General features: G+C 40.8%; 2 protein-coding genes across 7 annotated transcripts; both read right to left on the reverse strand.

The window, feature by feature from the left end:
• Positions 1-6,251: 6,251 nt before the first annotated feature.
• LOC130471719 (uncharacterized) lies at positions 6,252-6,920 on the reverse strand. Its single transcript, XM_056841990.1, has one exon. The coding sequence runs from the start codon at positions 6,918-6,920 to the stop codon at positions 6,252-6,254; it is 669 nt and encodes a 222-aa protein (XP_056697968.1).
• Positions 6,921-7,406: 486 nt separating this feature from the next.
• On the reverse strand, positions 7,407-15,288 carry LOC110778263 (uncharacterized). 6 transcript variants are annotated; one of them, XR_008919521.1, is made up of 7 exons: positions 14,179-15,288; positions 10,882-10,936; positions 10,660-10,728; positions 9,861-9,986; positions 9,558-9,617; positions 9,328-9,396; positions 7,407-7,662 (listed from the first exon to the last, which is right to left on the reverse strand). XR_008919521.1 is itself a non-coding variant. In XM_056827452.1 (5 exons), exons 1-5 carry the CDS (start codon positions 14,390-14,392, stop codon positions 9,578-9,580), a joined length of 504 nt encoding a protein of 167 aa, XP_056683430.1. In that variant the 5' UTR covers positions 14,393-15,288; the 3' UTR covers positions 9,415-9,577. The 6 variants fall into 6 exon arrangements, 2 of the variants coding, with proteins under 2 accessions (XP_056683430.1, XP_056683431.1); XR_008919523.1 differs by lacking the exons at positions 7,407-7,662; positions 9,328-9,396 and having other exon boundaries at positions 9,415-9,617; positions 11,982-15,288; XM_056827452.1 differs by lacking the exons at positions 7,407-7,662; positions 9,328-9,396 and having other exon boundaries at positions 9,415-9,617.
• Positions 15,289-16,697: the final 1,409 nt, after the last annotated feature.

Here is a 16,697-nt window from a genome sequence, read left to right on the forward strand (position 1 = left end):
TCGGTGTTTTCAGGTTCGAAGTCTATGGCACAGCAATAAGCTGGCTCTTTCCTTCGCTCGACCCGAAGGGTCATCCCGTCCCATTCATTCGGGATGTTGAGCATTGAAGCTAGCTTCGCTAGTGCATCCGCGAATTGGTTGTCGTCTCTTGGTAAGTACGTATACTCAATTTTTTCAAATTGCTCGACTATTTGGTCTAAGTGAGCTTGATATTTTGAGAGACTAGTGCTTCGGACCTTCCATCTTTTGGATATATGGTTGTTTATTAGGGAAGAATCCCCGAAGACTTGTAGATGTTTGACTCCGAGGCTAACTGCGGCCTCTAGCCCAACTATGCAGGCCTAGTATTCGGCGGCGTTGTTTGTGGCCTCGAAGTCAAGTTTGACGGAAATTGGTATATGGGCCCCTTCGGGACTGACTAGGAGAACTCCGACACCGCATCCTTTCTGGTTGGACGCGCCATCGAAGTATAGTGTCCAATAGTCGTCTCGTATCATCAGAAGTTCCTCGTCAGGGAGGAGGTAAGCTTCCGTGGTTTCCTCATTCGTGGCATGCTCGGCCAGGAATTCGGCTACCGCTCTTCCTTTGATTGTTTTTTCTGGCATGAATTTTAGGTGGAATTCTGAGAGCATGACTAGCAACCTGAACAGGCGACCATTTAGGGCGGGCTTTTCGAACATGTATTTTAAGGGGTCTAGTTGTGACACTATATGAACAGTGTGGGACAATAGGTAATGTCTGAGTTTTTTGGATGCCCAGACGAGGGCGAGGCAGGTTTTCTCAAGTTTTGTGTATCTCGTCTCGTACTGTATGAACTTCTTGCTCAAGTAGTAAATGGCTCGCACGGATCCATGTACACACTGTGAGTGCATAGCTCCCGCTGCAGTATCTGTGACGGTTAGGTATAGGCGTAAAGGGATTCCAGGCAAAGGTGGGGAGAGGACGGGTGGTTTGCTTAGATATTCTTTGACTTTATCGAAGGCAGCTTGGCATTGTTCATCCCATTCAATTTTTTCTTCTTTTCTTAATTTTTGAATATTGGCTCACAAGTCATAGTAAGCTTGGAAATGAACCTACTAATGTATTGCAGCTTTCCTAGGAAGCCCCTTATCTGTTTTTCAGTTTTTGGTGGGGGCATTTCTGTAATGGCTTTGATCTTGGATGGGTCAATCTCGATTCCTCGCGTACTAACAACATATCCTAGCAATTTTCCAGAGGTTACCCCGAACACACATTTTTGTGGATTTAGTCTCATGTTATATTTCAAGATTCGGGTGAAGAACTTTTTAAGTGCCGGGAGGTGACCGTGCCGGTCTTTAGATTTGACGATCATGTCGTCCACATAGACCTCGATTTCTTTGTGTATCATGTCATGGAGTAACGTGGTGGATGTTCTTTGATAAGTGGCCCCCGCGTTTTTCAACCCAAAAGGCATTACAGTGTAACAATATGTACCCCAAGGGGTAATGAAAGTTGTTTTTTCCATGACTTCTTCTGCCATGAGTATTTGGTTATATCCGGCGTACCCGTCCATAAAGGAGAGGAGCGCGTGCTTTGCGGTGTTGTCTACTAGTATGTCAATGTGAGGTAGAGGGAAGTCATCTTTGGAACTGGCTTTGTTGAGGTCTCGAAAGTCTACGCACATTCGCACGCGTCCATCTTTTTTAGCTACGGGGACAATATTGGCCACCCATTCTGGGTAGTTGTAGACTTTTATAAAGCCGGCGTCTAATTGTTTAGTGACTTCTTCTTTTATTTTCAAGGCTATCTCTGGTTTGAGCCGCCGTAGCTTTTGTTTTACTGGTGTCATTTTGGGATCTAGCGGAATTTTATGCTCAGCGATTTCTCGATCTATTCCAGGCATGTCTTTGTCGGACCAAGCAAAGACACCCTCGAATTCCCGCAAAGTGGAGATTAGATCGGTTTTTCAGTGGGAGTTATGGTGAGGCCAATTTTAATGATTTTAGGATTTTCTTCTGTTCCAATATTTACCGATTCTGTGTCCTCAATTATAGGAGTTTTGAGTTCTTGCTCATTTACAGCTTTTATCAATTCGGTATATTTCTCTTCTGGCTCTTTTTCGTGCTCATTAATGACGAGACATTCTGCATTATTACTCTGTTTTTTAAGCGGCATATACTTAAAAGTTTTGTTTATCTTATTAAAGTCATGAAACATTACATCAAAAAGATCTCCCGGAGTAGATATTTCCGGGTCTAAACTATTTTTGGGAGGGGTTACAATTTTGCTAGGTTCGGACTCGGAGTCAGACTCGGATTCAGACTCTAATTCTTCGTACATCGGACCCTCTCCCGCAGATATCTTGAACTTCATCCCACGAGCATTAGTCCATTTGAAAGTCTTGCGCCACCCTCGTTGGATTTGGTCATCTTTTGAGGGTGATGGAGCGATCAATTTAGTAGGATCGAACACTTCATCTTGGAGAGCTAATGCCATAATTTCTGTTTCATTCTTCGCTCTTTTCTTTTCAAACCCAAACAATAGCCCGAAAGCATGTGAGTTGGGGAGCGTTTTTGGCATAGCACGATTCTTTGGGGCGAGTGGCCTTTGAGAGCGTAAAGGGTCGTGTCCCAGAGCATGCATCTCTTGGGTTTGTGCGACCTCTAGGTATAGATGTTCGGGATATGCTTCTTCTATCGCGTTCCTTGATGGCTATCACGGGCGGATATTCAGGGGCCCTGCATTATTGTTGTGGAGTAGGAGACACATTAGTTTTTTTCGTGAGTCGGTTTTTTTAGACATTCTATGACTACCCTTAAGTCGGACTAGTATATTTGGACTGCTATGCGTGCACTTTGAACTCTTTATATTTTCGAAAATCTTTGCCCGTGTGACATTCATAATTATTAGCATGTTCGGTTTTTAGTGCCGAACATTGTCGTCGTAGGAGGCCTGTCGACGACACAAAGAGTTATTTATTTTTTACGAGTCGCTTTTGAAATCGAGTGCTTTTCTTACGCCCTCGTAGCAATTCTTTTTACGAACATTTTTTTTGTGCTACGTATTTTCCTTTTGCGCGGGCACCGAGGCTGCTGCGCCTGACCAGAAGGCCAAGCAGCAACTTCAGCGCCCAGCGAGGGGCGTGAGAAATTCTGGCGCCCAGCCAGGGGCGTTGAAAATGCGTCCCTGGCTGGTTCTCGTTTTCTGTTTGCATCTACTTCTGTTTATGCGACTTCGATTTGCGTGCTTGCCTAATAACGTCCTTTACGCGTTGTGCAACGTTTGTGGGATTCGTTACAGACCATCCCGAGCGTCGCTTATTTTTGTGGCGATCATTCGGATTTGCGGAACACGTATTTCGGTATAACTCTTTGGCAAATTAGTCCATGAATGTTTGGGCAATTTTTAAGGTCGTTGGTTTTCTAGGATAGTTTGTCACGCACAATCACATATTTCGCTACACATAACTAACATTCATCATGAGGTGCTAATAACATGTCATGTAGTTTATGATAGGCTTCTATGGGTAGTTATTTGCGCCTGGCTTGGTGTCGCTTCTATCGTAGATCCAACACATGCCCCGGTCGAGGTAGTGTCTTCAACAGACGAATTTCGCTCAAGAGGCCAACCCGCAAGTGCAAACCAAGGGGGCATGCAGGCGAGAGGGACCTAATGAGCGAGCGATTGGGTTCAGGATAGGTGTACTACCTGCACAAGTACCAAGTGGGCAACATGCGCGGCGTATGCACCCCCCTATTGGCGAAAAAAGGTATCCTTAGTCCCAACTCTCGAGGGAGCCGAGATTCGTTATGTTGTTCTGCCCGTTCACATTAATATGCTGATTTTCAGGTCGTCCCAACTTGATGGGGAAATAAACGCGGGGTAGGATCGTTTCACCCTTCGGCTATTTTGATTACCTACAAGCACGAGTATTTCCTTCACTATCCCCAGTGGAGTCGCCACTGTGAGGGGGTCGAAAAAGCACGAGGCTAATGCGTGACCTCGTCCCTCGTGGGTGTGACGATTCTTTTTATTCAATCAAGTGTAATTGGATTTCCTGTGAGTTTACACCCAATTGACTAGTAATATAGGAGTCGCCATTCATTTTTTAACGAAAATGAGAAAAACTGACAAAACCCGGTTATCGTGACATAAAGGGAGTGCAATTATGTTTGACCACGACGGTCGTAGGTTCCCTTGTGATCCCTGGTGGTGGGGATCGCTCAACGTACACCCGCAGGGTAGAGATTGAGGGTTCGGGGGACTGTAACTACCGAGAGGAGTACTCGCTCTTTGATAACTCCAGAGGCAGGATATCCTTACTAGCTCAGCATAAATAATTGAAGGGACATGCGTTAACTATTAAACTAATCTGAGTTGATTTTAGCAATATGCAACATATAATACTAGATTGATCGCGATTATCTGATTTAAATAGCATTAAGGGACTTAGCATGATAATCCAATCTCCCAAAAATATTATATTTGTTAGGCGTGATAGAACAATCAGATTTAGTTAGTTTAACAGTTCATAAAAAGGGCGAGGAAAGCAATTAAATCATCGAAAAGGGACACATTACGACGCACCCTTGAGAGGTGCGTCACGGTTCTCAGAAAACTAACCACTTTGACTTAGCTATTTCTCCTTTTTATTTAACGAATCTCAATTATGGGACAGGATACGTTCTGTTTTATTTATGGATCGATTGCGACAGAACGCGTGAACAATTTTGCAGCGTGAGGCTAAGGCTAGGGGTTGGAGTCAATACTCAGAATATGAATTGTGTGTTGTGATTTCACGTCGAACTTGAGCTATATTCATAGAAAAGAGTTTGTGGAAAGATAGAATTGCAGAGCTCTAATCCACAAAGAATTAGGAAAAAACACGTACCCAGGTAATTCCAGCGCCCAGGCCTGGGCGCCGAAGATTCTGGCGCCCAGAGTCAGGCGTTGAAAATAGGGTCTGGGCTGTTTTCTTAGTCAGATTCGGATTCCTGAAATCCGTAGTGTTTGAGACTTAATCGAGTCTTTTAGTGCGTATCAATTTCATGACGGAATGCGTCTGGGCCCGTTACGAACTCTAGGCTCGTTAGGATTTTAATTAATACGTAACTCTTATTTCCGAATCATATTAGGAATAGGATTCTCGTAGTTTTCTATCTCATTAAGGATTTATGTTGGAGTGCAACACCTAATTCTGACAGGTTTCTATCTTTTATGACTTGCCACTTTTAGAAGCTACCCTTTACGGCAGTTACTATTTTTAGCAGGTTTCCATAAATAGCAGGTTTCTATAAATAGCAGATTTCGGGTGAAACGAGAAGGGTGATTGAGATTCGTTATTTTATAGGAGATGCGTTGTCAAGTGGAGATTTATGTTTTCATCATCGAACCTTTCCCTTTCGGGAATGGGGACAAAAGTAGGTGTCTACAATGCTTGATATGTTTGAGCTTTTCCCATAGTTGGAACATTGGTTTCCCTCTCACAGGAACACTCCACCCTTTTTTAACAACTTCCTGAAACTCTGCATGCTCAACCATGTAGTTGAAGAACTTTAAAGGTCTTCCACCCTGTTTAACATCCAGGTGACAGTGAATTATCAAAGGAGAGTGGTCAGACACACCAGGGTTGAGGTATTCCACTATAGAGTTTGATAAATTGCTCTGCCAGGCTGCATTGCAAAGACATCTATCAATTCTAGAGGAGATTCTACTATCACCATCCCCTTTATTGCTCCAGGAGGAAAAGTTGCCACTAGTTTTCATTTCTCCCAGATCAGTTGTGTCTAGCAGTGAAGCAAAATCTGCAGTTTCAGCAGTAGCAACTGGATTCCCATTAATTATGTCACCAGCATACAGAACAGCATTGAAATCACCCACCACACACCAAGGAGATGTGATGGAGTGGGCCAACAAAGAGAGATCATGCCACAAAGGCTTCCTGGTATCAACTGTGTGTAAACCATACACCACAGTAAGGAAGAAAGCAGCCTTCCCATTCTTCAGCTGAACCCAACAGTGTATCAATTGTTCAGTTTTCTGGATAATTTGAATAGTAATATCTGCATGGTTCCAAGCAAGCCAAATCCTTCCCCTAGGTGAAAACAGATAGTTATCATCCCAGGTCCAGTTTGGCCCAAATTTTCCCATAATTTTTTTGCTTTTATTACTTTTTACCCTTGTTTCTAGTAAAGCAACTATACTAACTTTATTATTGGCTAACACCTTCTTTACTTCCCCCCCCCCCCCCTTACTGAGGTCATTAATACCCCTCACATTCCAGCTACAAATCATGGAACTGGATATGGGGAATCTCCTCCACCTGCTTCCCCACCTCCTCTAACTCCATCAGCATCAAATGAAGCATTAACCTGTACCAGCCCTTCAGGAATTGACACCAAAGGTGTACCCATGGGTGACTTAGTTAATCTCCTCCTGGTGACCACCCTCCACCCATCATCTTCAACTGGTGGATTTGGGATCACACTGGTTTCCTGTTGGGCCTTGGGTTGCACCTCATTGGTGGTGGTGTTTTTTTTTACAGTACCCTTCATTACCCACTTCTTTTTAGGAATGTGAACAGAAGGATGAAACCTAGCAGTTGGCATCCCCTTAGAACAGTCATTACCTACATTCTTGCATTTCTTGCAGTATGGGGGAATCCAGTCATAGATCACCTTTTGAACAACAGTGTTCCCACTTGGATCCTGAACTAAAACTGACCTAGGGAGAGCTTTAGTCACATCAACCTCAACTAGAATTCTAGCAAAGGAGATCCTAAGTTGTTTTGAGGTGCATTCATCAGCATATAAGGGCACTCCAACTAAACTACCAATTCTGCTTAGTGAGTCAGTTCCCCAACAATTCAGTGGTAGATTGGGCAATTTGATCCACAGAGGAACAACACGAAGAATCTCAGCATGAAAGTTGAAAGTTGCAGACCATGGCTTAACAATCATGGGTTTGCCATAGAAGGAATGTGGTCACTAGTGGAAAAAATACCTGTTGAGGGGGGCATTTTGGGCTTATTGAGGCGAACATGGCCCGCTTCGACAGACGTGGCTTCAACAGCACACTTAGCTGTTGAGGCGGGCTTTGTTCGCCTCAACAGGTCATCTGTTGTGGGGGGCTTTCAAAAGCCCGCCTCAACAGCCCAAAACAAAAGGGAAAAATAAGGACCTATTGTGGGGGGCATTACCAAAAGCCCGCCTCAACAGACACCTCTGTTGAGGCTCACTTCTTAAATGCCCCCCACAACAGACCTGTATTTTTTTCATATGTTGTTGAGGCGTACATTAAAAGCCCCCTTCAACAACATTAATTTTTTTTTCCAAATTCTTTTAAAATATAAAATAGGTGGCAATAACCAAATCTATATATATACACCATTGAGTTTTGAAACCTGTACACCAATCAACACCAGAATAGCAAAGGTATGAATCCGCTTATTTTTTATTAATAAAATCATTAAATTAACTTCATTTATATTAACCCAATAGAGAAAAGCGTATAGTACGTACGTTTACAATTTTTAAACACCTAGCTAGCTAGTCTAACAAATTAAAACTAATATTAACAAATAAAGACAAAAGGCTAGAGAGCTAGTCTAACAAATTTCTCTAATCCGGCCACTTAGCTCCCTTTAGATCATGCATTACAAACCTTAATTAAGGTCGTGCTGACTTTCTTCCAATCGACTCCCTGCAAGATGTAAGGAAAATATATATGAGTACCAAAAATTTACACTCACGATATTATCTTTATATTCCACTGTTTCACAAGCATAAAAAGATATAGTTGCAGACTAGAGCATTATTATCTTTATCAACCATAGTTATTTATTGATTTTAATTTGGTTGCAATTAATTTTAGGAATGATTTGAGTCATGGACTTGGACTGTAATATTACTTTTAAAGCCCCATAATTTTCCAGTTATTGCTGGCTGAAGCATTATTAATTTGCAATACTGTATCTTAGGAGGTTGGATTTTTTCTTAAATTGATGTGAAAAAGATGGAGACATAACTAGCTATTACGAGTACACCAATATGTAAAAAAAGAATGTCAAGGTCTACTAACTACTTAGAATTTGCAAACATCACTCATTGGAGGATCACCTCGTAACCTCAACGTCAAATTCCCTCAGTGGCTAACCATCGGGATGTGGATCCCTTAACACCCCCCCCCCCCCCCTTTCCAAGTGTCTGGCCAGCAAAAGCTGGACTAAAAAACCTTACCCATTAAAAAAATTAATAAATCTTCGGTATCTTCTTAGTTATTCTTTACGTGATATAACAGGGAAAACAAAGAAGTTAAAACCCACATGTGAAAAGACAATACTTCAGTGTTGTTATATCTAAACAAAACTGAGTGCAATGATATCTTAATAGAACTGAGTATAGTAACTGACCAGTGTTTCCAAAGATGAAGATCTGTAATAAACTGCTACACCAGCACGTTTTGTAGTTCGTGTTTTAGATGAAGCAATGTTCTTTCCCCACCTTAGAATATCCCTATGAATTCCAAATAGTCAAATGCAATATTAGTGTTACTGATTTTCAATTTTCCAGCATATCTTTCCAACTTAAGTTGTTCTCTTTTGATTCGGAATTTGTTAATTTGTTTTATGCCTTTGTATCTTGGAATCTACTTTTTTAAAATTATTGCCTATTCTGATCCCTGAACATCCTACTGTGAAAGTTGTAAGCAATTACCCGAGCATATCTAAATTACAAAGAAGTTCCAACCTCCAACATGGTAGTGTCTTTAATTACCACTGTTGAACCAGATGTCTTCCCTAACTTGTCATGGTGTTCTACAGTAACTTTTCTCAAAGAGTAAGGCATGATGTTCTGCAAGAGTAAGGCATGGTGTTCTACAATAACTTTTCTCAAAGAGTAAGGCATACTTTGTGCAATTTCCGTCTTCTATTTACAATTACTTAGACGTGGCAAGGGCATATTCTTATTCTGATGACATTATCAGTCTTCCAACATTTATTATTGATTATTGCATAGTGCGTTTAAATACACTTGGATCCTGACTCAAACCGTCCTATAGTTAGTTGGGCAGCAGAAACATTTTCTACACCTGTATTTTTCCTATATGAGCAGGTTTTATTTTTCCTATATGAGCATGTTGTATGTTTCCTATATGAGCAGGTTGTATTTTTCCTATATTAGTTAATCAGTAACGTAGTCAGAATGTGAGATCAGTCGCAAGACCAGCAGATTACTATTCACAGCAGCATATCAGTAGATCAGTAGATTATTATTTGTATCAGAATATCAGTAGATCAGTATGCACAAAAAGAAATAAATTAGAAAAAGATCAGTAGAACAATATTCAGAGCAACAAAGAACTTACAGATTTGCTGCTTGAACCACTTCAGTAATATTCAGAAGCATATATCCCGCTTGAGGTCCTCAGAGGTGTCTAGACAAAGGATACATTTTAGAGGCATAAACTAACTGTTCTTGGGCTTCAAAATAATAACTAAAATGAATAACTTATGCATGACTATAACCAGACTCTTTAGGGATAATCAGTCTGAAAGATGTGTAATTGATAATGCCGGAAGGTTTCAGGACACTTGCCTCCAACTTCTTTTCTCCCTTTAGTAGTGCAAGCTTTCTCTCAAATGAATTTCCATCCATCTGAAAGGGGGAACATATAATGATATAATAGAATTGTCATATGCAATACAAGTAAATGTTAATTTTGTATCTTCAATTCATCTTCGATGACTACAGAAACTGCATTAAAAAACCTAATAGTCTGGCACATTCCGTGTTAGCAAAATACAAAATTTTGTATCAATTGTACTTCAAGTGCACGATCAATGAGATGACAACAAATAGTACACAAGAACCATACAAAGGCATAGAATATTTCCTTACCTGTGATTTTGAAACATCCCAATCAAAAAAGCAAGTAAAGAACTATGGTTCATGTCTCTCTGTAACCATATACAATGTGGTTTCCAGCGATAGTCCTTGAGCCAAAATGTCTCCCTCCAGGTATTTCTGGATTTTTTAATACAAGACGAAAGCAATATAAGTGAATTATAGGTTAGACTGAAAATAAATAAACTCATGTGAACTCATGTTCCATAAATTGCACATGTGGTCACGAAGAAAATTTGTCTGTTTTCATGAGGAGTGCTTGACCAATAAACCAAGAAAGCCTAATAAGCATGTTTTAAGCACAATCCAAAGGTTGAGGAACTTCTGAAATTTTGATTGTAGTTTAGTAACATTCAAGACTAATCTAGTTAAGAGATACCTTTACTGATGTTAAACGTGTTCAAGTCTATATGCCTCAGCCTCAATCTTAGCCCTTCAAAGAGGTTACAGTGATAATAGGTATAGCAGATTGTTGATCGAAACCCAGGTAGTACCTAAACATCAATGCCCACTCCTCTGAACAGTCCGAACGGAAAAGGCCTAAAATTTACATATTGGATCCAGATTCGTACCCTCAAGGTAGATTGCCTTCAATGATCATTTTTTTTTGTCATCCCTATCTCTAAATATGTAACTCCATTTATGTCATAGTTTTGAGTTTTGACAGAGTCTGGAAAGCTGGGAAGCAGGCAATAACCATTATGTGATGCAGTCAGTACCCTAGCCTGATTTGAACTAAGTCTTATGCCAATATCTTAAAGTGAATTAATATTCAAAGAATAAGCAAACTCACATCTGCAAAACGGAAATCCGCAAGAAGTTCGTAGTAGATACACATACATGGATTTCCAACTTAGAACTTCTGCAGTTATTGCAAATATATGCTCAAAGATCCATTACATTTTTACTTGTCATTCAGTATTAGTAATAACAGTACCCATCAATAGTAATGGGCATATTTGAGCAAGAGACTACTAGCAAGAAATAAGACACAAGAGTAAGGACGCAGAATTACCTGTAAACAACCGCCATCAGAGAGCACAAAGCCGACAGTTGAGTACCCGAACTGGCTGTACAACAAGTAATTAAAAATATATCAAGATCAAAATAAGAAATCAACAGTTGAGTACAGAATGTTTCACAATAAGGCGAACCAAATGTGATAACCTAACAGAATTGCACCTAGTGTAAAAAATCCCAAATTGAACTTATTACTAACAACTGAAAAAAACCACAAATATTAAACCCTAATTAATTTGCAAATTCATCGAATAACTGTAAAATTATCCTAAGTTATGCTCAACTAATTGAAGTGAAACTAGATTTCAAGATAAAAAACACTTATAAACTAACCTCAAAAAAGAAGAGAAACAGATCAGGGAGATAGGGAGGACGCAGTCGGGGGCGTGTATTATAAAAGACGCGAAGAAGGTGGTGGTGGTAGTGGTGGCGCTAGTGAGAACCGGGAAGTGGCCGGGAATTCAAGAATCTCCACCGCCCACGCAGTACGTTAGGTTTTTTTTGAGAGATGGAATAGCGCACAGCAGGGACGACAAAAGGATGAAGCGTTTACCTTCTTTATTTTTTAATTTAAAAGTTAATTTCTCTTTCCGAGCACCGGTTGAGGCGAACAACAGAAGGCCCGCCCTTTCAAGTACTCATATGTAGAGGGGGGCAATAAAAAGCCCGCCTCAACAGATGTTGTTGAAGCGAACACAGTAAAAGCCCGCCCCAACCTTTCCGCAAATTGTTTGACCCGCGTTGACTAAATGGTTGTTGAAGCGTACTTTTAATTGCCCGCCCCAATAGGGGTGCTGCAACAGGGGTTTTTTCCACTAGTGGGTCCAGCAAATAGCACAACATTCCTATCAGCTACAGAGGCAAACTTGAGCACAAAGAAGCCTTCATCATGAAGGAAAACTTGTGGTTTAGCCACTTGCCCCCATTCTTTGGCCACATATCTCAAAACAGATCCAATGGTAGGCAGTTCGCCCACCACATACATAACCAGTGAAGTTTTCCAAACATCAGACATTTTATCAAGTCCATCTTTGTCCAGACAAGCAACATTATCACCATTAACGATAGTGGGAGCAATAAAATTGAGAGTGTTACCTTTAGCATTAAGCTGTCCCCCTGAGAACAATTGAGCCCATGAACCCCCTGTTGCAATCGGTTGCTCCGTTTCTCGAAGAGGCGGCGTTGGAGAAGGAGGGCCACTAGGCAAGGAGTTCAAAAGAATACCATTGATGCTAGTCATGATGGTCTATAACCGTTCATGTGAAGCACTAGCATCCTGTTCTCCGGCCAACACATTCGCCATCAATTCCACCATTGAAGGCGGTTTCGGGGTTGAAGGATTCAAGTTAGTCATAGGGCGTCTAACCGACTGGTGGTATTGTTCAATAACATCCAGGAGTTCTTGCGACGGTGGGCCAGAACTCGGGTGAGGCGGCGGAGCCATTCTCGGAATTTCATTTTTCGACATAAAAGAGTTCGAGCTGGGTATAAGATTTCTTCGTTGATTCTGGTTCATTGGTCGAGTTGGTGGGGTAGGAGACCTAGCAGAAGCATCCCCATGAGAACCCCCATCGTCATGCTTCTGATTCTTCTTCTTTCTGGCCATGGAAAAAACGGGGTGTAGGTTAAGAAGTTCACCTTATCCTGCGCATCACACCATTGCTGGAGAGAAAACCCGTTTTTTTGTGGTTTTTCCCCAAGCTAGACTGTTTCTTGTCCCCAAGCAACACTAAACCAAAGATAGAGAAACAAGACGCACATGACTTTCATAAAACCATGGTAAGACCAACCCAACTCTCGAGCAAACAATCAAACAGAGTTATTGAGACAGAAATCTAGCTCGGATACAAATAGAACCACAAAGCATCATGATCCACAATTGAAACAACCAAGCTTAGCCAGTAACTATTCTCAATCAAGCTAGTCGTCGCCGCATATCTTGTAGAATATAAATATATGATGCAACATGGGGTAAGATGACAATAGCAAGAAACGATTTTCAGTCAATCACAAAACAAACATGCCGATCAAGAGGTCTTTATAATAAGCTTGTAATGGGGCTAGGTGAAAAGGAAGGGTAGGGTATAATTTGGGAAAAAGTGAGAGTAAGGTCCAACTTGGGAAGCAAATGTGAACTATATGCGTCGGCGTGATAATGCCGCAAATCCAACTCCATCGAACCATGAAACCCGAACAATCAACCAAGTTATAACCAAGGGGAAGAACATAATATAATGTCAATGATCTTTGTTCAATCCCCTTTCCTTGCCTTCAAACTATATGCAAAAACGAAAAAACATATTTTTTATTTTTCTTTGATTTTCCTTTTTTTTTTTTTTTTTTCCTTTTTTTCTATTTTTTTTCTATTTTTTTTTCAAATTTGAGATGAAATAAATTGATGAAAATGAAAGTACAAAAATAAATACTAATGCTAACTGTTATAAACTTGGGTGCCAACAATAATATACACCATTTCCAAACCACAAATCCAAACATAGCCTCGAACCACGATCTATTGGCTTAGTGTGCCAATCAATCAACATTAATGAAACCATTACGAACACCGAAGCTCCCCCAAGCTAGACTCGGGACAAGTAACCAACGGGGCAAATAGGGCTCAATTTTGTGGAGTTAAAAGAATAAACGGACAAGGCTACAACATGGGTGTGAAAGGCAGGAACTGATGTTTCTAAATTCGTCTGAAGGCTTCCTAAGAGAATGGCCTCTGTCATACGCGGCATGCGTGAGTTGCAACTAAGCTACTAATGAATCTCAAGCCAAAATCATATGATAACAAGTCACATCAATCACACAAACACATAGTAAGGTGACCTACAAGATAATTGGCTAGCTATTCTTGACACGAGACCAACATCTTACCGCATACCATTCAATTGGTTCACACAATGCCAAGCAGTTATCAATGTATAGCATGACCGATTGAATTTCATAATCATAACTAAGTTCAAAAGAAGCTCAAGAGAGTCAAGTAAAGCCCGAACATAGTATGAAAGTCAATTGCACAATGTAGGGTATAAAGACATGTGAATGCAAAAAAATGCAACTAAATTGAACAATAACACTAGGAAAGCAGTACATTTTTTTTGTTGCACGTAAACTCCCACCCCTAATGGATGGTACAAAGCGTACAACACCTAAAAAAACAATAAAACTATACTAGAAAGCAATAAATATAGATATCCCTCCCCCAAGCTAAACAAAACACAGTGCACTCACTGTGAAAATAGCAACAATATAACTCAAACAAGGGAGAGAGATGGAAAGTGCTCACTCGTGATGAGCCTCGTCTGCCGAGTATGACTCGGTAGGACAGTCGACAGTAGAAGCGGTGTGGCCAGAAGCTTCAAACTGACGACGCAAAGAGCCAATCTCCATAGATGTGGTGGATTTGGGTGAAAGCTAGTTGGTTTAGTTACTTTCATGATGCAACAACCACGATTTAAAATACTCCAATAAACCGGCCAAGACGGTGCATACTTCGACATTCAACGATCAATCCCAACGAATAGTTCAAGCAATCCCAATGCTAACACTTTGAACTCAACAATCAACAAACGTTAACCAATCTTAATAAATAATTCATATAATATTCACAACGACAACCATTTGAATTCAACAACCAATATTGTCATCAATATTCCAAATTTCTTTTCAAAATATGATTCAAGTGAATAAACGTTAGAAAAATTGAAATTTTAATATCTTTTGTGCACCACAAAGACCATAATTTAGTTGTGAATTCCGCAAACGAGCCACAATACTACACAATTTACCAATGTCCACAAACAACCAAAAAACCCCAAATTGATTTCAAAGTTAGGGTTTTAAATTCATGAATAGAACAATGGTGAAGGTGAAAGATTGGAGAGGTGGAGAAGGAGGGAAGGTGGTGCGGTGGTGCGCCGACCACAATGGTGCAGGTGGCCGGCGGTGGTTGTTTGTGGTGGAACGTCGCAGGATGAGAAAAGATGGAGGGCTGGCGGCGCGGAGAAAGATGGCGAGGGGAAGGCTGGCCGGCTGGGTTTCGTGGGTGAGGGAGAATGGCGGGGTGGGCGGCTGCGGTTTATGGTGATGGTGGAAGGTTGTTTGCGGGAGCGGGGGGGCGGTGGCGCTGGCTGGTGCACGGCAGAGGGGTGAAAGGGAGTGCGCGGGGGTGATCTTCGAAGGAGGGAGAGGGGCGGCGAATAGGAAAAGGTGGCAGGTGGTGGTGTTTCGCCGACCTCCGGTGGTACAGGTGGTGTGCCGGTGAGGTGATGGGGAGTGGTTGACGGTGATTAATGGAGGAAGGAAGGTGGGCGAGGAAGAACGAGCAGGGAGGTTTAGCGATGAAGGATTCAAAGTGAATTTTTTTTTGTTTTTTGAAATATGGGTAGGCGGCCAATCTAGCGTGGCTGCTAGATTGCCAGCGGGCAAGGCAGAACTGCAGCAATTGGCGTGTTAACAGGCCAGGCGGGCACGCTGCGAAGGCGCTGGAAAACGCGCCGACGATCAGCGACTGAGCCAGCGAGGGGGCTGGTTAGCGTGTGTGTTGGGGCGAGTTGCTAAGGCTTGTCGATGTTTCAAAATTCTTGGAATTAACTTGTTCGTGCACCTAAAGATCCTAAAAAAAAAATTCAAGCACCACTAAACTCAAAAATTAAAATCGTTAGTCAAAATTAAACACCCAAAAATAAATAAATAAATACGATTAAAGAAAATTTAATCTAAAAATGAAATAAAAATATGAATTCAAGCGAACTAAAAGAGGGGAAAAATCGTTAGTAAAATTAAACGCAAAAAAAAAAAGTAAATACGATTAACGAAAACTAATCTAAAAATAAAACAAAATTATGAATTCAAGTGAACTCAAAGGAAAATATTTTTGTGCTTTTGTTGTTTTTTTTTTCAATAAATTAAGCAAATAGAAATAAAATACTAAATTAAAATGGAAATAAATGAAGAAAATTGAAATGAGGGAAAGTTAGGAATCGGGTTGCCTCCCGATAACCGCTCGTTTTAAGTCTTTAGCTTGACTCCACTCAAATTGTTAATCAGAAGAATCCAACGCCTTGAGTAATTTATCAAATGCCCCTGCAAACATGTCATTGAGCACTACGTATGGCTTGAGTAAAACCAAATTCATCCTCGCAAATAGGGTATTAGATAAATAAGCAGAAAAAATAAAACGAGAAGAATAAGAATCAGATGTAAAGGAAAAATCAAAAGAAAAAGAAAAAGGAGAATATTTACAACTTCCCTCTAATTGCTCCTCGGGCAACGTAAACGTTTTAGAATGAGCATCAAGGACGGCAAGGTCAAATGTATCATGGAATGGAGACCTATTGATAAAGTGCGAAAGACTTAACATGGGGGATGAAGGAACAAGATCAAGCCTCCGCGAGAACGGGACATAGCGGGGAGGAGATATAGGCTCAACATTAATACTTTTACCTACAATTCCACCCTCGTGAATAAGCTTGTCATTAAAATCTTCAACCAAAAGTTTCTCAACCAATGGTTTCTCAACCATCGGTTCTACAACCATTAGTGATTCTTCATCCTCCAAAGTCTCCATTATATCCAACCTTTTTTCATCTTGACCATTATAAGTACCAAAAGTCAAATGATAACCTTCCTCTAATGAACTAACATTCTCAACTAATCCACCACCATCATCATCATCATCATTATAAAGGATTTTCATGTCAAAATAAGATGGTTCGAGTCGGAAATTTTGCATATCAAATCGAAGGAAAGGGTTGACGGTACTAACATATGACTCGTTATAGGGACAAAGAGAAGTATCATGGT

The sequence above is a fragment of the Spinacia oleracea genome, chromosome 4 (assembly GCF_020520425.1).
Source record: "Spinacia oleracea cultivar Varoflay chromosome 4, BTI_SOV_V1, whole genome shotgun sequence".
NCBI lineage: Eukaryota > Viridiplantae > Streptophyta > Magnoliopsida > Caryophyllales > Amaranthaceae > Spinacia > Spinacia oleracea.

Bases quoted from the DNA above. Each gene is read 5' to 3' on its own strand.
- LOC110778263 (XM_056827452.1), bottom strand. From the start codon at position 14,392: ATGTCGAAGTATGCACCGTCTTGGCCGGTTTATTGGAGTATTTTAAAT. The intron at 10,729-10,881 runs GTAATTCTGCGT...CAATAACTGCAG, and splicing joins CTGATGGCGGTTGTTTACAG to AAGTTCTAAGTTGGAAATCC. The intron at 9,618-9,860 runs GTAAGGAAATAT...TCCCCCTTTCAG, and splicing joins GGGATGTTTCAAAATCACAG to ATGGATGGAAATTCATTTGA.
- LOC130471719 (XM_056841990.1), bottom strand. From the start codon at position 6,920: ATGATTGTTAAGCCATGGTCTGCAACTTTCAACTTTCATGCTGAGATT.